Source organism: Mya arenaria, chromosome 16 (assembly GCF_026914265.1).
Source record: "Mya arenaria isolate MELC-2E11 chromosome 16, ASM2691426v1".
In the NCBI taxonomy this organism is placed as follows: Eukaryota; Metazoa; Mollusca; class Bivalvia; order Myida; family Myidae; genus Mya; species Mya arenaria.
In genome coordinates, this window is record NC_069137.1 from 29,490,249 (window position 1) to 29,511,614 (window position 21,366).

The 21,366-nt window shown below is 33.1% G+C and overlaps 1 protein-coding gene across 2 annotated transcripts in view; it reads left to right on the plus strand.

The window, feature by feature from the left end:
* LOC128221844 (uncharacterized) overlaps positions 1 to 21,159 on the plus strand; it is a 33,582-nt gene extending 12,423 nt beyond the window's left edge. Inside the window, exons 2-12 of one of the 2 annotated variants that reach the window (XM_052930462.1) lie at positions 2,162 to 2,273; positions 2,706 to 2,797; positions 3,667 to 3,734; positions 5,575 to 5,763; positions 6,398 to 6,549; positions 8,293 to 8,363; positions 8,961 to 8,996; positions 11,969 to 12,056; positions 12,472 to 12,609; positions 13,346 to 13,475; positions 15,655 to 21,159. In XM_052930462.1, the coding sequence (XP_052786422.1) occupies positions 2,165 to 2,273; positions 2,706 to 2,797; positions 3,667 to 3,734; positions 5,575 to 5,763; positions 6,398 to 6,549; positions 8,293 to 8,363; positions 8,961 to 8,996; positions 11,969 to 12,056; positions 12,472 to 12,609; positions 13,346 to 13,475; positions 15,655 to 16,240 (1,659 nt within the window). In that variant the 5' untranslated portion in view covers positions 2,162 to 2,164 and the 3' untranslated portion in view covers positions 16,241 to 21,159. The remainder of the gene's footprint in view (positions 1 to 2,161; positions 2,274 to 2,705; positions 2,798 to 3,666; positions 3,735 to 5,574; positions 5,764 to 6,397; positions 6,550 to 8,292; positions 8,364 to 8,960; positions 8,997 to 11,968; positions 12,057 to 12,471; positions 12,610 to 13,345; positions 13,476 to 15,654) is intronic. The other variant, XM_052930463.1, reaches the window with a different exon arrangement.
* Positions 21,160 to 21,366: the final 207 nt, after the last annotated feature.

Consider the following 21,366-nt stretch of genomic DNA (forward strand, 5'->3'; position numbering starts at 1 on the left):
CTATTTTCCTATTAAATCTAGTTTGTTTGTTTTTTGTAAAATAGTCTGTTCAGAAGAGATGTATAATTGCATACAGGTGCAGTAATGCCACTTACATAGTCGTACAGTTTTAACATTTGACGCTATCATAGAAAATACCTACTTGAATTTAATCACCAAACAACATATCCAAATAAAATTAAAAACATGAGTAACGACATTATTTTAACGCGCTATGCAAACATGATTAAATTTATAATTAACGCTACTGTTGATGTAATTTTGGCAATATACACATTGCTATCAGGTGTCAAAATATGCTTTCAAAAAATAAGTATATGTAATGGCCGTTTCAGAAATAGCTACATCGCACATAAATGACACATCATCAACTATACTCACAATTTTTAATATGTTATGTCAACGTGTATATACAATATTAACAAGTAAATATTATAAAAAATTGTATACATGTATGTCGGAGGTTTAAATCAATGTACACAAATCCTGGCATTCTTTCAATCTGACCTTCATTTGTAGATATATTCTGTCATATACTGGTATTTATTATTACTCGGAAACACAAGGAGGCGATGCATTCTTTAAGACGTTTGATACCAGACTGATTCATTCATGATCTTCTCAGAACAACAAGGTTACGAGAGGTCAAGTGGCATGGACCATAGAGGTCATATACAGTTCACATGACATCTCCCTTCCTTGCAAAGATAATTGTTTTCAATTCATCAATACAAGCAACAGCTGAGATATTTGAAGGTTCTTGTTAGTTCACCAATTGATGAAAGTCTTCTGATAATTATGTCATGCTAATTCCACACGTTCCTAGACTGCTGATGACAGAAATATTCTTGAATTATTTTGAAATGTATTTTATACGCCTTTATAAACAAACGCCAAAAACAGTTTCTAGCTTTTCGTCCAAACATAATTTTTGAATTGTTTGCCACAAACCATTTATTTATTTTATGGACTGAAACATATTTTCCTTAAGAAACTTTATACTAAGTATGCCCTTCAGCCCTGACTTAAACACAGAGGTCTTAGCTAACAGCATACCCTGACTAGAAACCACAGGCCACAGCTGAAATGCTGAAATGCGTTTAATTTTTGATACGGCAGACAAACCTTTGTATCGTATTTCATGATCCAAACAAGCGATTCAACCCATTGTTTATTAGTATATACATATCACATTACTTTGTTTTGACTATGAGATATTATTGTAAATGCACCGGTGTAGAATATCAATAAAATGTAGCAAAAGTATTCATCTGGCTTCCAATTATGTAAATTGGTAGTATATCACGACCGAGTGTTGCTTCATACAATTGATATTTAAGAAGTTAAAACACCTCATACATATGGAGTTTGCGAAATTGAAACTGTACTAAAGTAATTAGTTTGTCAACGATATGGGATTGGGCAAGGTGCTCCACCAAAAATGACATCAACATAAAGAAAAGAAATTGCTTGTATCAAAGGTTTAACACATTTTATATATAATTAGTTGAACAATATATCCGTTCATGTTTTGACTTGTTTTGATTTTTAGCATCTCAATGAATATAATACTGTGTTGACCGTGGTAATGTAAGCCTGCATTATTCGAGATTAACTGACGCTGCGACAATAAATTGCACAAAACAAATAAAATATAGTAATTGAATTTGGCACTTTTGTTATATGGAATCATACACTTTATAACATATTCTTGAAACATTCTTAACTAAAGAAAGATAGTAAAAATGCAAAACCAGATTTGAAAATAATGTTTTAACGCATTTTTTTTTCTTTTTGGAATTGCCTGTTCAAGACACGCCGTTTATCATTTTATAAAACAAAACTTACATGCAATATATATGAATAAATAAATCTATGTTTCATTCATTTACTTTTTGCTGCCATTATATTGCTATGCTGTAAGAAGACAAAACATGGAATAGAAAACAAATCATGCATGAATTATAACTGTAGTACGCATTTTTGATATTAAGTCTATATCGTTATGTGGCTCTCAATACAACAGACATATTGAGTTTCAATACACTATGAATGAATGGATGGGCAACATAGTACCTTTCGGAAATAATATTCAAGGGGTCCATAGTATGAGTATAAAGATTGTTCATTAACTTATTTGTCAATGAATTTCTGTTTTCAGGCAATGAGTTTTGCTGCATTTAATGGGAAAGCAGCGGAGCTCAACGAGCGGGTGTTTAAATTGCTGGAGTCTGTCTGTATGCCTATCAAAGAAAAAGGAACAACTCTTGTTTGTAAGTAGACCAACAATGCTTTATTCTAAATCGTTTGTGAAACGTTTTAAGTGCAAGCGTTTGAACTGTGTCTATATTTGTTTTTGGGAGAAACAATGAGAAATATTTCGTGTGTACACATACAAAGAGGGAAGAAGAAAATTGTAGATTTATACTCATAAGGTTTCAATCATGTATTTCGGCGACATTTACATTGAATTATTTTACATTTTTCGCAAATACAAAACCGGTCTAGGAACGTAAGCAACGTTACAATGATGTTACAAACAATGAGCAGTCTTCGCATGCAAAGTTTACAACCAGTGAGTAAAATTGCTAAGCATGCATGACTTCAGGTTCTTATAACTGTAAATTAATGTATATATTATTTACAAGTTTTGAATTTTTTTTGACAGATAAAGTTTAAAAGTGCGTATTTTTTCTGTTATTAAGCACAAGGTAGTGTCCCCTTCTACGACACTTCTCTTGTTATTCACAAAGCTGAAAAAACATGGACGGATGATACCACAGCTGAAAAAATAAAGGTATGTTTATGCAACGTAAAGTTAAGTTACGCCGAGAAGCGTATATGGTATATAACTATTTACAGTAACGTACCGCAATACGCACCACGGTATAACCACGATGTGAGGACTAGAATTCAATGCAATCTGCTAAAACAAAACATATATTAAATACGCTTCATGTTTTAACTAGGAACATGACTATTAAAACAAAAAGTTAACATTTTAACACTGAAAAATAAAAATGTCTAAAATGTTTACGTTATTTTAAAAAAAAACTATTCTGTACGACTGTTATTCCAATTTTTTACACACATCACAATGGTGTCCATGGTGTCAGTGTTTGGTAACAAGTCATAATGTAGTCCGGGGTTCCATCTTTCACTGTAAGCTTTTTTGTTCCAACTGTTTAGGGTTTATATCTATTAATTTACTTCTTTTCGAATATATCGCTTTTCTCAGCCATGTTGTTTTAATTCGATTTCTTGTTGCTAAAATCGTGGTTACACCACATTGCAAGCGTCTTCATGTACTAAAATAGTATTTAATGAAATTATTTATGTTCACGACTAAAAATGAAAAACAAACTTCCAAATACCAGTACGTTGATTTCCTACCGCGGTACGAAATATTGTCGCTGCATACCGCAATGTACTATTGTGACACACCTACTACATTATTTGCGATTCTTTCTTTTATTGATCTTTGTTAATAACATTTTGAGCAACTATTCCACACTTTCCGTCAACATAAAATACATTTAGGAACATTTTATCCTAGTTATAAACGCTTGTGGTGGCGAATCATTTGTGAAGTGATAAAAAAACGCTTTCGAAAACGTCTTAATAATGTGTTCTGTTGTATAAATTAAGTATATGTATGTATTTCAGGTACAGCTAGAGCAGCGATATCTACATTACGCAATAGTTCCCCAAGTGGCCTACTACAGAAATGAAGAGTAAGAGCAATTTATAATACTTAGTTGTGTCATCGGAACTATCTATATATATTTATTTCAGAATCATTGTTTACGCTCCTAAACATTAATCGCCTTGTATGTCTGTCATTAAAGGAATGTTTTACATCAACAGTTCATTATTTATTTCCAAAATAGTTGTAAAATATTTTTTATTTCATTGAATTACAATAATTCTGTTCACAGAACAACCTGAATGTTACCGGAAACAGTTGTTCATCACATGAAGTCATAAAAGCCTGTGGAAATGTGAAAAATTCATAGTTGATACGTTAAATCTCTTTTACCAACATTAAATGGAAAACCTTGACAACAATACATTTAACCCCTCATAAATCCACATTTTAATCATGCTGATTCAAGTATTTCCATGTCCTTCTGACACAATACAAACAATAACAAGATTAACACTTTTCAATTTGAATTGATAGGCAAAGATTCGCTATCCGAACAAAACCGAAGATTTGGCGTTCGTCGAAAAAGATTCGCAATTGCCGAAAGACCGTTTATTTAATGAAAAGAAATTTGGGAGTAAATATATCATTATATCGGATATAGACTCTTTACTCACTACTACCTGGAATTAAGAAGGCTGACCCGCACCTGGACAGGTCCCTCTTGTTAATGCTCAATGTGTAAATAATACCTTTTTGCTTTAAAAATAGAAGAAATTGAGAACTATAAGATGTTGCACTGAATATCTTTTATCCTCTGTCTTAACGGAAAAGGAGTTTTGTTTTCAGCGGGTTGGCTTACACCCACTGAACATAATATGGGATTCAAATACCAGAAAAGATTTCAGCGGACTAAAATAGCAACTTATCAAATTAAATCACGTGGGCTAATATCTAACTATGGTTGTTCAAATTTATATAACACCTGTCGAACACATACAAGTCATTGTGTTTTTTCTTTCGGCAAGTTTTTTGTTGAGGTGTTGCTACTTTACTTTTTCATTTTTTTCAATCAACATTCTTTTACAGTGATAGGTATAATATCAAAATAACATAATACATATTATACCTCCTCTAAGCAATACTTGCAAAGTATTTTTGCTATCATGCTAGATTGATTATAAGTTTCTTTTTTGTTGTTGTTTTATTACAAACTACACGTCGATGTACAAAGCTGCTATTTCCTTGTATTTATTGCTACTTACAATTTTGCTACTTCAATGTATATGATTACCCTTTAAGCTATACTGTTGAAACAACTAACCATTTTACAGTGGTATATCAACTAGTGGAACCGTGCGCGTGTGGACTGGCCGTACAGCCGGGAAAACTTGTTGGTGTTATCACTGTTCACAATGCTCTATTCCTTTTATCCTATTTGTATTAGTATGCATGCTCCAATATGTGTTCATTTTAACATATGTACTTTTATTTCCAGGTCACAAGCTCATTGTTCCTGTTATGTCGGAAAATAGCTCATTGAGCTAATGTTTCTTGTTAACTCATACCCGACTTTATATAAACATTCTTGTATCTTGTATCTTACTCGTGTCATGAATGTTTTGTTTACATCATTTACTATCATGTTTTTTTTCAGCAATTGATTTCACGCTCGTATCATGAATGATATGTTGGCCAGTTAATATCATCATTTTAAAGGCAATTGATTCCTCACTCGTACCATGTTAGGTGGCCATTTACTATCATCATTTTGTCAGCAACTGATTCCTCACTCGTAACATGAATGATCAAATATTATCCTCTCGTCAGAAATTGATAACTCACACGTATCATGAATGCTTTTGGCCAGCAAATATTATCCTTTCGTTAAAAATGATAACTCACTCGTATCTTGATTATTTTACTAGAACCGTCAGTTTTGTCTCACCATATTTCCGAGGAGGCAGCTTGGAGAAAGCAATACAGAAAGAAACGGACAAGATACAGGACAAACCGACTGCAAAACCACAGACGTTAGATCTGAATGAAAAGTTAAGAATACTTTACCAAATATGCTGCGCCATTAATTATCTTCACGAGCCACCAGACTGTGACAGGTCAGTCATACAATGTTTCTTAAACTATTAGTATCGCATGTATACTATAAGGAAATAAGCTTACCTTATCGTAAATATAGATATAACATGTTATTATATGCATATGCATAACATGAACAGAACCAAAGGATGCATATCATAAAGGAATATACCAATAGGAGACATTATCACCTCCCTTTTGGTGAATAAACCTGCATCCAATGGCTATGCAATTACAAATCGAAATGATAAAGAAAAACGTCGTATCGTCATATGATCTCTTTTTGCTCTTAACATGTAATAGAATGTTTTGCTTTATTTGTGTAGTTTTATTGTGTATTTCACTCAAAGGAACATTTTATTTGAAATCCGATTTGCCCAACTCCATCCACAGTTGTTTATTTATGTTGTGATCCTTCTGGATCATTGGGTATGTCTCTTGGAAAACTCAATACCGAAACCGTTCTTTTTAAACTTTGGATAGAGTTTGTGTTTCCAAAGCATCTATACCCGAGAATGTATTTAGAAGAAAGTTAACATGGTTAATAGGACATGACTCATTTCACAGGAAATACTTGCTGGTGTTTTTTAGCACATACAAAACCAATTAAATGCTTCTCAAACAATTTTTTAAATAATTATAAAACCATTTCAGAAAAGCTGTAACCCACGTCGACATAAGCTTGAAAAGGGTTCTTTTGGATGAACAAAAGAATGCCCGATTGTTATTCTTCACACCCAGTTCTGTCGAAGGAGATGAGAAGTTTACAAATGACAAATCTAAAGATGTACAAGACTTCATAACGGGTATGCTTATTTTGCAACTAAATCAGATAATTCTAGTCTATTTTTGAAAAAAGACATAATTTTTATATTCTGAACATTTATCAAAACATTCTAAACATTAAAACATCTACAACAATGACATTTTCAACTCATACCACTGCTACGATTGCTACTGTTACTTAAGTTTCTACTACTGTTATTACAAAAATGTATTATATGTACAGTATATTTATGTCTACAGCTAATATAACACCATTCACTAACTATTGCTACTAGTATAACAACTGCTGTTTCTGCTACTATTAATACTAATATTCCTTTTATGTTTTCGGTTGCCATACAAGGGGGCATTTGGATTTGAAAATTTCAAAGGAGTGATATTTTGGAAAGTCGGTCTGGATATCGGCCGGTATATACACTTGTCTTGCGTCTCGTCCGCATAATAACCCTGGTACGGTTTGGTGTTTAACCATGTAACGATAATGGTAGTATGACATTGACCAATATATGACTCTTACTGTTATTTGGCTAGTAAGTCAGGGGCACTGCCCAACAGTCTTATGAAATCAATGCCTGTACAATAATGTACGGAGGGTTTGACCAAGGGCCATGCGACTTTAGTGGGAGGTTGTCCTGATCGGGCCCCTCTCTTGGAAACTGAGGATAGAAGGTCAAGGCTATGGTTATGGTTAACACTCAAATTAAAACTTTGTTCGTCTCCAAATTCCTTTAAATGCTGTGAAAACATTCATATTAATTTATAAGTTTCTTTAATGGCCGAGAGTGTAACATACCAACCCGAGCGTAGGATGTTTTGCGGGAACAAGGTTTACCGATTTTCCGCAGAACATCCTGAGCGAGGGTTGGGAGGAACTTATCTTTCACGAGCGCCAATCGTAGATGCTTTTCCTCACAAGTCAGTTGAACAAAATGAAGTAAAATCGTATTTTTTTCGCTGGAACTCTTTCGTGCTTAGTGAAAAAATGCGTATAGATCTGGTTAATTCGTGGTTGTCATGGATATGCGCTGAAGGATTCAAATTATGTAAATAGTCAAATCGTTCTTGAAATAATTCTGAGAATAATGATTACATTATTTCTTGAATGGACCGTGAAAACATTATTATGCTGCCATTCGAAGCAAGAGATAATGAATTAGAGTTCTAAACATTGACCAATGTTTCCGTGATGCTACAGACGATGTTCTTCAACAAGGGAGGTAATTGTGTGATGGCAATAGAAAGGAAGTACGTGTCCTTGTTTTATCTTTGCCCGTGGGCAAGATAATGCCCCAATTTCTCGAAACTTCTATAGCTTCACAGGCTTAAGTCGCTTATTTCAATTAGCCAAAATACATACTAATAATGGATTTTGATGAATGAAAATTGGTTTCTGCTAAATAGCATACAGATTTTTTGATATATTTTTCTAAAAACTCTTAAAGAAGTAAATATAACGTATATTATAGAACAACAAAAAAAGTGAGTTAAGCGTAATCCTGTTATAAGGGACTTAAGAAGTTTCGAGAAATTGGGGCCCGAATTTTTTAGCATGGTCAAATTTTGGATGTATTTATCTGAGGTAGGAGAAATATTTCTTCCATGCAGCGGTCAGGGGAAAATCTGTATTTTATAGGAATGTCTTCAACATATCTGTTATTTTTTTCCAGTGATATGTTAAGTTGTACGAATTTCTAGAACATATATATGTTTTTACAGTGAAATGTTATCTAAATTTTAACGAGTGTCAATAACATATTTTACAGTGCTATGCTCGGTCTTGAAAGACACTCCTGGACGAGAAGCTGAAAAACTATCAAAGTATGCCTCAGACAAGGTATGTATGATAAGACGTAAGGTATACTATATGAATAACATGTGAAATAGTATTAATCAAAGAGGTTAATATTGCAATGTCAATGTTATTGAAAACCATTTCATGTATATTTAGATGATCATGAGAAACAGTATATAACATAGGTAACGTTTAGTATACTTGTATATATATATATATATATATATATATATATATATATATATATATATATATATATACAGGATCTGACATGAGTTGCCAATAAGAACGAACATTTATAAAATGTAACTTTCGAGGAGATGTTATTAAGGGAGCTACTACGATTTTAAAATTTCTCCGTGACGAATTTCATAAAATTGTGTGGAAACTCTTTTATGATTATTCATATCACCTGACAAAAAACCAAGCTATTTTAGATTTTTCGGAAGACAGTTATGAACCTAGAACAAAATGACGTCAAAATTAGAGTGCAATATAAACAAGTTATGATTATATTACACTGCAAACTCAACGTCAAGTGTTAAATGTTATCCAATTAAAGGGATAACAGTTGAAATATATAATTATAAGAACAATCGTCTACAATAAGACAATGTATGTTCTGTGATTAATTTCCAGGATGTGACACTGAAAAAGATCTCAGACAAACTGGAGGTATGATAATATTCATTTAATATCAGATTAACCGGTTCCTGTATCCAACTTAAACTTGATGCAGTCATTTTTATATATAAAATAATTCATATAATAATGGTTGTTCAATGAATACCAATATAAAAGCACTTCCTTCATGCTTTTCGGTGACATATGAATTTGTATCAGTGAAAACACAGTGTATTTATCACTGCAAACATAGGTGTGAAAATGCCACAGTGAGATCAATTGTATTTCCCTTTTATGAACACGGAATGACCCTCTTTTGAATTAGTTAATCGCATGTTGAGTTCCAGTCGCTTCCTGCCATTCAGTGGCCTTGCAGCGCAACTATCACGTTGCAACTATCCCGGGATCACGTTGTGCATGTTATCATAACAATACTTAATCTCTTTTCATCAAGACACGCATTGATCGCCCTTGCACTTTCAGTCGTTCTCGGTTGTGTTCCTAGTGTAAACTGCATCACGGTTATTTTAACCAATTCCTGAATTTTATGTTTGCCTATTTTGTAAATTGTTGAGCATATCCTTACCAAAACTATATTTTTAATGTTTTTATAAATTTGTAAATTGTTGGCTATATTATTAAATGAATATTATTTGTTGATGTTTGCCATTTTCATTATTGATTAATTGTTGATCATATTTTTATTTTAAATAATCCATTTTGATTTGCCTCTTCGTTAAATGTTAATTGTTGAGCCTATTCTGGTTATTAAATGAGTATTATTTTATTTGTCTTTTGTTTACCATTTGCAGTGAGGTTTTTCTTTGGTATCAAAGTACAAAATGTTTGTTATGATAGAAACAAGTAACACACAGAGGTATGATCTCATTGACCTGGTATTCTTGAAATGAAAAAAAAATGTGTTTTATCGCACGTACATGGCCACACCCTCGGTCACTGTTTGATCTATTTGATGGTGGCGGCGAATATGCTTGGGCATGTTTGTAGTTTAATTCGGCCAGACACAATTTACAAATAATTAGTTTATTATCTGACTGTGCAAAACCAAAGTTCTCCCAAGCTTTGGACTTATATTGTAAACGCATTTCTATACTGTAGGGGTTCTCTTTACTACCGGTAGTATTTCCTTTCGAAAGCTGCTTCAACCGCATTTTCGCAAGCAGCAGGCAGAGCTTGCAAAATACGTTATAACTAGTTATCTTACTTATCACACCGTGTTTATTTTTCAAACAAAAATGAAAATATTTTTTTTTTAAATTTGCAATTTGATTTTTCTTTTTTTAAATTTGATTTACAAAAGATATTAAAAAAACTGGAATCTTCGAGCTAGTTGTATGCGAAAATGCGGCCGAAGTGGCTTTCGCTGTTTGACAGTTAAAAATGAAAGTTAACAAATTGACCGGATCGTGCAAAGATATTTGGGAAGTGTTTTAAGCATACAAATCTTAAGTCGAGGTAACGAATCGCGATTTCACAATGCACCGTAGTTCTCAGTTCTGGCTTCCATAACTTTAATGTTCTTTAGCTAAATGCACCGATGAATCGTTACAGCCCTATTCCTGAAAGTGTTGTGAACCTAAGGCTAGGTCGTTTTTTATAAAATTATTCACCTTGTTGTCTGAAGTGATTTTAATATTCCGAAAATGTCAATTTAGATTTAATTCTCATTTAAATTGGCAAAGAAACAATAAAAAACGGAAAACACTAATTATAAACATATCAAACTTTTTTTTTAATCCATTATTTTAATAACATAATGAAATTGAATTAACATTTGTCTTCACTGTCAAAGTTTGGCAGATAAATTGAATTAAAAAGATATCATTTACTGAGATAAACCTTTCAATAAAACAACAAAGATATCTAGCCGTTTTGAGGATTTGAACCAGGGTCGACGGATTAACAGACTAAGTCGTTAACTAATCGTCCACCTGAGACACACTCATTTCAAGGGCAGATCCAGGACTTTCTAAATCAGTGATCTAAGATAAACCTTTCAAAAGATATATAGCCAGTTGGGGAATCGAACCAGGGTCGACGAATGAACAGGTTATGTCGTTAACCACTCGTCCACCTGAGACACACATATATGTAGTAGAATAAATGCTATATAAACCAACAGTATATTGATTGCACTCAACGATACTGTAGGTACCTCTGATGTCATTGTTATTTAAGTTAATTGAAGTAAAAACAACTTGACAACAAAGTCCATAAAGGGTTTGAAATAAATAACTATGCATTAATTTACAAAGGCTCTAGCATAATTCAGAAAACTAGACGATAATAAAGGCCGAAATGGAAAGTTTCAAAGCGGCAACGCTTTGAATTTAAACTTTTGTTAAATGCATGTCATGCACACACATATCTTGTTGGCACACAATGACATTTTTAAAAGCAATGACGAACATATAATGTGCACAGTTTAAAACAACTTATATTTCTGGTATATGATATAATCTGAAAACAGTAAACTTACGCGTATAACTGCAACTATTATTTGTCTAGTTTTTATCAGCTGCCTGTGTAAAATGCAGCGCTGATTTTTTTTATCGAGAGTTCGGGACTTTTTCGTTACGCATACTATATTATACTCGATAATCAGGTTATTAATTTGCTCAAATGCTTAAATAAAATTTAAATTGTGACGAAACAACTTATTTGTACAGTTAAATCAATAAAGATGTGCCCCCAAAAACATAATTTGCTGGCCCACATCGGGGGCACATCGGGCCCGTGCCCGGTAGAGTCGCAACTGGTATGGCATTCTGTATAGATCAAGATTATGAATACGAAACCAGTTAACGTGATAAACATTCTGTCATATTCGATGTCTGTACCAATGAGAGAATGTATATTTATAGATCATATAATAAAATACAAGTTGTGCATGTTTCATATTTACGATTGAATGATGCAATCTTTATATGAGTTTCCCATTTTTGTTAGGCTGATAAAATTATCATGTTTACATTAGAAATTGTACCATCCTTAATTTCCAGGGTCTTGTCGGAAGAAATAACATCGATAGGTGGACGCGATCCCAGGACGCTAAAAAGAAGTGTGAGATTTGCTGTGTTAATGAACCCGGTATGGTTTATTTATTAATTTATTTTTTAAACTGATGGTGATTAATAACTGTCAAATGGAAATGGATTTTCAAAGTAGAACTAAAGCATCAAAATGAAGACATCGACCGTTATGTTTGACACCAATCTTGCGTAACAAATCACGTTCAGTAATGATAAGATTATAGCCTATCTAATAATGCCATATCACCTGTATACTGTGAACAACTTGCCAGTACTTCATAAAAAAAAACCATGATAATCGCATTGCATGAATGTCGCTTTTAACCCTTTGTGTTAAAATAACTAGAAACCGACTTAAATATATAGGATATCGTTTAATTTTGCCAAATAACACATGTTAGCGGTATTATTACCTCAACCGGAGTGCTTGAATACGTATATTTCAACCTTATTTTATATAATTGTGATTTTAGAGCCGTTTTGTAATGAGCTTCATCATAGTTTATCCTGTAAGACCAAAATACAAATGTGCGTTGGCTGTATGAGAAACTGGCAATACAATGCTGTCAAGTGCCATAGCTGTGATCAAGCAAAAATACAGTCCCCAGTCGGTAAGCCATAATCAGAGAGAATAAACATGTACATTGTTTAACTAGATATCTCTTATCTGTATATAATTAAATCTAGTGTCGCAGAAGTCCAAGCTTATTAAGGTCCGGTTAAGTTTTTCACCAAGGCTCTTGTTTATCATAAAATAAATAATCATAACTTATATAGGTAAAGCAAATGAAGGAATGATTTCAATTAGCACTGGCAATCATTTTAATTATAACAAGTGTAGGATTTTACGCGTGGTGTGGACATGATCTGAAATAGTGACATGTCACCATAAAATAAGCTATAATTGGCATAATAATTTCGATATGTAACACAACTGAAACCAAACAAAAAAAACGTTGATAGGCTGTAAAGATTTCAGATGCACTCTATTTGACTGTAACGTGTGGTGAAACGTCTAGACATGGATGCAAAGGATGTTCTTATAAAGCCTTGATGTCTCACTCTGTAAAGATACTCGTACGTTTGGTTTTAACGAACTATGGATAGTGTTACTATGTATTTGTAACTGAACAAAGGCAGAACTATTTTTTGAAATCCCAATCAGCACAAATAGTCTCTCAAGAAGCCTAAAGGTGTATATGACATTTGCATTGTAGAGATCTGTGTGGTGTAATAAATTTCAGGGTTGAATGTAATACTCGTTGTATCAATCAGCCAGGAAATACATCTTAAATAATAGCTGCACTGAAGAAATTGGTCGTAAGCATTTGTTCATGGGTGTTTTAGGTGATGGATGGGGTGCTTTGCTTATTGCTGGAACAGATGAAGAAAACCCCTATGCAACGAAACAATTTGAAAACGATATAGCTAAAATGGAAAAAAATGTCATAACAGACGTGACGGTGATGGGTATAAGGTATTTATTTTAAGCTCGACTTTTCGAAAAATAATGAGGCTAAACTACTCGCCCCTGCGTCTGTGTCGGTGTCCGGTTAAAGGTTGAGGGCAAGTTTATCGATATTTTCATGGAATTGTGTTTAGGGCCCCTAGAGTCAGGGTTACCAAAAATAGAAAAGCAGTAAGAACTGAATAACTTTAGTTAGGATGGACATATTTCGACCAAATTTGGTACATAGAAATTGTTATTTTAAACCTTTCATGGGATATTGTTTGGGGTCTCTAGTGTCATGGTCACTGTTACTTAGAAAAGACAACTGTTTGGTACTTAAGTTATGGTTGACAAATTGTGACTAAACGTGGCACGTTCCATGGGGAACTTCCATGGGAATGCATTCAGGGCCACAAATAGGTCAGGGTCGAGGTCACTATTACTTTACATAGAAACAAACCAGTTAAAACTGATTCTCACAACGAAGGCTGAAGTTCTTTTGTTTATCATTGAAAACTTGAATTCGTCGCATTGCAGCGTTTTTGTTTTGTTTTTTTAATTTGACTTTTGAATTTGCTTTTGATAGACACTAACCTGGCTTTTAACTTTAAAAAAGTCCCAATTGAAAAACAACTAACTGGCTGCTGTAGAACAATCCAAGACACAAAATTTAATCAAAGGAAAACATAGGGTTGACAAATGCGTTCTCTCACAAAATTCAGTAGTAATACATGACCCTGGGGTCAAGACGGAATAAGGCTCCAAACAACCAATTTACATAGTTCCACAGGCAATGATTTTTCAAATTTTTACACTGCGAACTATTTTGGAGATACCATGTCAAATTATGTTAAGCTCAATGCAAAAAAGCCACCCTTTTCTGCTCTTTCATTCAACTCACAGGTGATCGTCACATTGCCTGGATACAGTAATACATACTTTTTTATTTTTTTAACCAGGTTTTCACATACTGAAACCTGGTTATTAGAATGAAGAACGTCGATGTTCGGGCGGCGGGCGGCCGGGCGGGCGGCCTGGCGGGCGACGTCAAACTCACCTATGAAACTGAATAACTTTAGTAAGGGTTGACATATCTTGACCAAACTTGGTCTATAGAAAGAGTTTATGGGTACCTTTCATGGGATTGCGTTTGGGGTCCCTAGGGTCAAGGTCAAGGTCACTGTTACTAAAAATAGTAAAACGGTTGAAACTGAATAACTTTAGTTAGGGATGACATATCTTGAATAAACTTGGTCTATAGGAAGAGTTTATGATGACTTTTCATGGGATCTTGACTAAACTTGTTCAATAGGAAGAGTTTATGAAGACCTTTCATGGGATTGCGTTTGGGGTCCCTAGGGTCAAGGTCAAGGTCACTGTTACTTAAAATAGAAAAACAGTTGAAACTAAATAACTTTAGTTAGGGTTGACATATCTTGACTAAACTTGGTCAATAGGAAGAGTTTATAGATACATTTCATGGGATTGTGCTTGGGGGCCCTAGGGTTAAGGCCAAGGTAACTGTTACTAAAAATAGAAAAACGGTTGAAACTAAATAACCTTAGTTAGGGATGACATATCTTGACTTAACTTGGTCTATAGGAAGAGTTTATGGAGACCTTTTATAGGATCGCGTTTGGTGTCCCTAGGTTCAAGGTCAAGGTGACTGTTACTAAAATAGAAAAACAGTTGAAACTAAATAATTTTAGACAGGGTCTACATATCTTGACCAAACCAGGTATAAAGGAAGAGTTTATGGATACCTTTAATGGGATAGCGTTTGGGTCCCTAGATTCAAGGTCAAGGTCACTGTTACTAAAAATAGAAAAACGGTTGAAACTAAATAACTTTAGTTAGGGTTGACATATCTTAACTAAACTTGGTCTACATGAAGAGTTTATGGATACCTTTCGATGCATTGCATTTGGGGTCCCTAGGGTCAAGGTCACTGTTATTAAAAATAGAAAAACAGACACAGGCTGAAGTTCATCTGTCAATCATTAAAAACCTGGTTTCTTCGCATTGCGGCGTTTCTTGTTTTATTAATACGAAAAGACGTTTAGCGAACGACATAATTATAAAAGGCATGTTAATCAGTTCGTCGTTTGGAAGATCACGCTTGCTCTTTTGTAATACATTTTATTTAAAATACGTTCCTACGTTTATACATATTATTGTTTCACGTTATAACTTAATTTTATTTTAGAAAGGAAAAGGTCATCACAGTGAAGAAGTCTACAACAAATTACACAGAGCAACTTGATAACGCGTTCCGCGATATCGATACTCAAGGTATATCCACCCTCGTATTAGTTTATTCAGGACACCATTTTGATGCGCGATTCAATTTAGACTCTGGAAAAGAAAATGATGAGAAATTAGTACGTAGATTGAAAAATTTGGTTAATGTTAACAAAATAGTTTTATTTCTGGACTGCTGTTTTCCAGAAAGACTGAATTTGAGCGGTAAGATAGTTCTGCAGCTTAATGCCGTTAAAAGCAGCGAGCATGCTTTGTTTGATACAGAAGGAAGTCAGTACATAAATGAAATTGTTCAAGCAGTAACAAAGCCCTGGGAGTGTACGTGTTGCAAGAATACATCTATTCTCGTAAATTCTAACTTACAAGTCTATTTGTCACGACACATAAAGCGATTCTTCCATACAAAACCTTCCAACCAAACGGACACTGGACAGAAAATTGACCATATCCTAGCGTTTAGACCGGTTGGGTCTGGATGGCTGGATGCCTTGGAAAAGAAAATCTCTGAAAGCAGCCTCATAGGAAAGTAAATGACCAAGTACATAGACTGATATATATAATTACATAATACATTAAGGTATAGTAGAACACAACGTACGTTTGAAATTCACAGAGTACACGAACCTGCTGTGTCTCATTAAACATATTTCTCTGCTATGTATCATATCGCAACATTACAAACCGAGACTTGCAACCCATCCTTTTAGCCTCACTAAGCATGACGTGCCTCAGGTGAGCTTTTGTGATCGGTCTATGTCCGGCATCCGGTCTCCGTCATGGATCGTGTGTCGCCCTTAACAACTTGTCCTCCTAAACCGCTCTTAAAATGTTGATGAAAATTCAAAAGGATGTTCCATGGGTGGCACCTTTTCAATATTTGTTAAAGGAAATGAAGTCTATACATAACTCTGTTTGCCATGGCAACCAACAGGATAAACTTAAAAAATACAAAAACCGTAATGCCAAGAACCTAGGTATTTGGCGTGTAACATTGTCTAGTAATTCCTTACCACGGTTATTCTATTCTAGACCATTTGACAAACTCAATCGGTGAAGGTAGGGAAAATAGAGAACATAGTGATAAGACCATTTGACAAACTCAATCGCTGAAGGTAGGGAAACTAGAGACCATTGTGATAAGACCATTTGACAAACTCAATCGTTGAAGGTAGGGAAACTAGAGAACATAGTGATAAGACCATTTGACAAACTCAATCGCTGATTTTAGAAAACGGCGAAATACAAAACGCTATCTACTACCAGCCATTGACAACATTCGAGATAAGAGAAACTTATGACCTGTGGTCATATATTGAACTGTATCAAACATCTATAGAAAATTTAATACTGAATGAGACCGACATTTCCCTGTCCTAGTTTAAGAAGCAGATAGATCACCTCTACAGCTTGCCCCGCCGAATAAAGTGTACGGTGAGGGGATCGTTTAGATATTGGTACACCAATAAGGGAAATACATTGAAGATGGTTATTGGCAATATGATGCTTGATGAACGATTTTCTGTACATGAGGACAACAATTATTTTAAAAAGAAGACTTTCACTATAATGACTAGACATTAAATTATATAAAGGTATTATGAGAAGTCAGTGAAACTGATGTACGAGTAACTGCGCAAACTAAAAGGTAGCAAACAATTACTCCATGATACCGCGTAAACCTCATCCCAGACCTTAAAACAAATGTGTGTGTGTGTGTGTGTGTGTGTGCGTGCGTGCGTGCGTGCATGCGTGCGTGCGTGCGTGTGTGTGGATACGTGTATGTCTTTGTGTGTTTATTGTTCTTAAAATAGAATACATGAGGTTTGTGACATTTTTTTTGTCTTTTTTGCCTGATCCCATTCCGGCTTCTCCTTTGCTACATGAATGTTAAGTATAGTTGAACAAAAATATACTTTGTAACATAATGTTAAAAGTATGATGTGATGAGTACTTTATTCAATTTTATTTAAATTAAACGTGTTTAAATTGTATTGTTTATAAAATGATTTTCTGCATGTATTGTAATTGTATGTTATAAAATAAATTAGTATTATATGACTCAATAGTATAACTTTTAGTAGCCAAAATATGTTCGTCATCATTTATTCAATGACTGTTAATATAGAAATGTTTACAAACAGTCGTTATACAGTTATGGAAGCATTATCTTTTATGCTGCTGTGCATAGACTTAGATTTAAGTTTGTGTTTTTTAGAATGCCATGAAATATATATAACATATTTTATTTCAATTTAAAACTTTGTTGTCATTTTGTTTTGATTTTTTGAAATTGCAAGAAATAGTTTGTAGAATAGGATAAATCGAGTGATAAAGGCGAAAAGGGTTTACCTGTTGCTATTTTTAAGGTCACATATTATAGTACAGTAATATTTCGTAGATTTTAGTAAATTGAGGAATAAGGGATAAAAAGGTATATCTGCTGCTTTATTTTAGGTCATTTACCTCAGTATATGTAAGGGTTTGTGAAGTAGATTAAATCGAGGGATAAATGCAAAAAGGGTATATCTGTTCCTTCGTTTTAGAACCCTTAAAATCAGTCCATCTAATAGTTTGTAGAGTAGAGTAAATCCATGGATAAAGGGGTCGATCTGCTCCTTTATTTAAGGTCGCTTACGTCAGTACGGCTTTCATTCCCTTTACTATTATTTTGTGGTTGAGTTCTTAAAATGTGCCGAGTAGTTTAAGATGAATGAATGTTTTCTAAAATGCATTATATATCATTATGTTCATATTAATGTTTTATTCAGTATTTTTCTTTTCTAGTTTCTGTTTTTATTGCCCAGGTGTTAATTCCTACAAACAATTATAAATGGCATATATATGTATACTATTCAAATACAAACACATCTACCAAATAATATCAATGTTAACAAAGAAATATTGATCTAGCTCTTTGTATGAAACATCCTATTAGCATATGGGACTTATTTTCTAAAAAAATAAAAAAAATATCTTAAGTGAAATCGCTATAATGTAATAACTCTTTATAGATTGTTCATTTTCAGAAAGTGTTATATTGGTTGTTGTGTTTGTTGTAGTGCAATATACTATTTGAACCTTCTTGTAAATATTTGGTGGAAGCGCGAAAAGTCAATAATGTAATTTGAAACTTGTATATTTTACTATATGATGCATCATTGTATAATGAACGAATGGACATGTCAAAGGGAACACTAAACATTACACGTGTGCTATTTTCACGTCATGAATTTTGTGTGTTAAACAACATGATGCATCTTTGTATAATGAAAGAATGAACATGTAATATTTAGTACTAACGTTACTAGTACACTTTTTAACTGAATGAAATTTGTGTATTATACCACATGATGAATTTTTGTATAAACAGAGAATAGGCATGTAATTTATAATCTTAAGCACAACATTATGTTAGTTTGTCTAAATGAGACTTGTTTATTTCACCACATAATGTATATTTGTATAAACAAAGAGTGGGCATGTAATCTATATTTTTTAACATATAATTAAGTGAGTTTAACTTAATGAAATTTGTATATTTTACCACATGATGTATCTTTGTATAAACAAAGAGTGGGCATGTAAAATATAATTACTAACGTATACTTATTAAGTGAGGAGTTTCACTTCATGAAACTTTTGTATTTTACCACATGATGTATCTTTGTATAAACAAAGAGTGGGCATGTAATCTATAATTGTTGACGTATTATTAAGCGAGTTTCTCATCATGAAACTTGTATATTTTACCACATGATGTATCTTTGTATAAAAAAGAGTGCGCATGTTAACTATTATTCTTAAAACACCATTATATCAGGACCAGTTCATGAAAGGTATGTTTTATTCAACAAAATGAATACTTATTTTTAGCATGAATTATATAATCTTTAACAAAAAATAGTGTTTGTTTCAATTCATGATTTTCTTTTAGTTTACTAAATGATATGGGGGGTATTCTAAGCAAATAGTGGGTATGCGATTTATATTCCTAAACGTACAGTTATTAACGCTTTTCTTCATGGAAAGTGAGTATGTTACCACAGTATGTATCTTCTGTAATGAGTACGTATGAAATATGAAATAATGTTAGTATCACTTCATAAAAGTTGTGCATTATACCTCATTGTGTATCTTTATATAAACGAAGAGTGGGCATGTACTTTGTAATCCTTTTAACACAATTATATTACTTTAACTCCATGAAGTTGTATATTATACCACATGCCGTATTTCCCTTAAACAGAGACTGAGCATGTAATTTATCATCCTAATTACACAACTATGTTTGTTTAACTATATGTATCTTCTGTAATGAGTACGTATGAAATTTAAAATAATGTTAGTATCACTTCATTAAAGTTGTGTATTATACCTAATGATGATTGTGCATCTTTGTATAAACGAAAAGTGGGTTGTTTTTCAAAATCCTTAATACCCGACTATGTTAGTTTGATTCCGTGAAATTGTGTAGTGTACCCCATGACATATTTTTGCTTAAACAAATTGTGGGCATGTAAGTTATAATTCATAAAGTACAACACTTTGCTAGTTTAACTCCATAAAACTTGTGTTTTATAACGAATTATGTTTTTTGTATATATATGGCGTTATTTTCTACGTTAATCTTAAGTGAGTGTGTTTTTTTTTCACTCGAAATGTACAAATTTAGTTAATGCGTTTAACTCATGTGTTTGACTAATCAAAATATTGTAACTTTGAATGGAACATACTTGACTGAACGCAAAAACTTTATAAATTTAATGGTGGTTCATGGCTTAAATTATTTTTTTTATTATTTTTTTGGTCCACATGAAACCAAATTAGAAATGGTTTTTATTGAATTGAATTATATTTAATTATAAAGTCAAACCACATGACATAACATGACATAACAAGTTATTAATGGTGTTGGAATAGATTGGCTCTTGGGAAATATTGCAAATGTGAATTGAATAGTTCGATGTACTATTAATTTAAATGCTAAAATATTTATTTCGAGTGTATCTCTTAAAAAAATCTAAAAGGAACACAGTTATAACAAATGTTAGTGTTTTTTTCGACATGCAATCTAAAATGAAATGGTAATATATCAAATGTGTATGTTTTTGTGATATGTAGTGTAAAATGGAATCTTTTTGGTAATATATCAAATGTGTATGTTTTATTGATATGTCATGTAAAATGGAATGGAAATATATCTAGTGTGTATGTTTTTGTGATGTGCAATGTGAAATTGATATGTAATCTATCAAATGTGTATGTTTTTGGTTCCATTATTTATATTAAAATTTGTTCAGAATTATTCAAAGGAAGTTATATAGTTGTCATGCTGTCGTAACGCTTTTAATAGTGTATGTTAACAAAATTATTGAACAATTAAACATAATGTATGTCATGCATTGTCATCCATTTTGCTTGTAATTATTGCTAATAAATATTCGCACTCATAGAATCGTGTTTTTATTGTTTCGATTTACCGAGCTGCAAGGAGTACGTAGTTTATTTAATTTGAACATAGAGGATATAAACCGAGCTCAACAATATACATAGGTCACTGAGTTAGAACAAAGAGGAACGAGCCCGAGCTCAACCATATACATAGGTCACTGAGTTAGAACAAAGAGGAACTAACCCGAGCTCAACAATATACAAA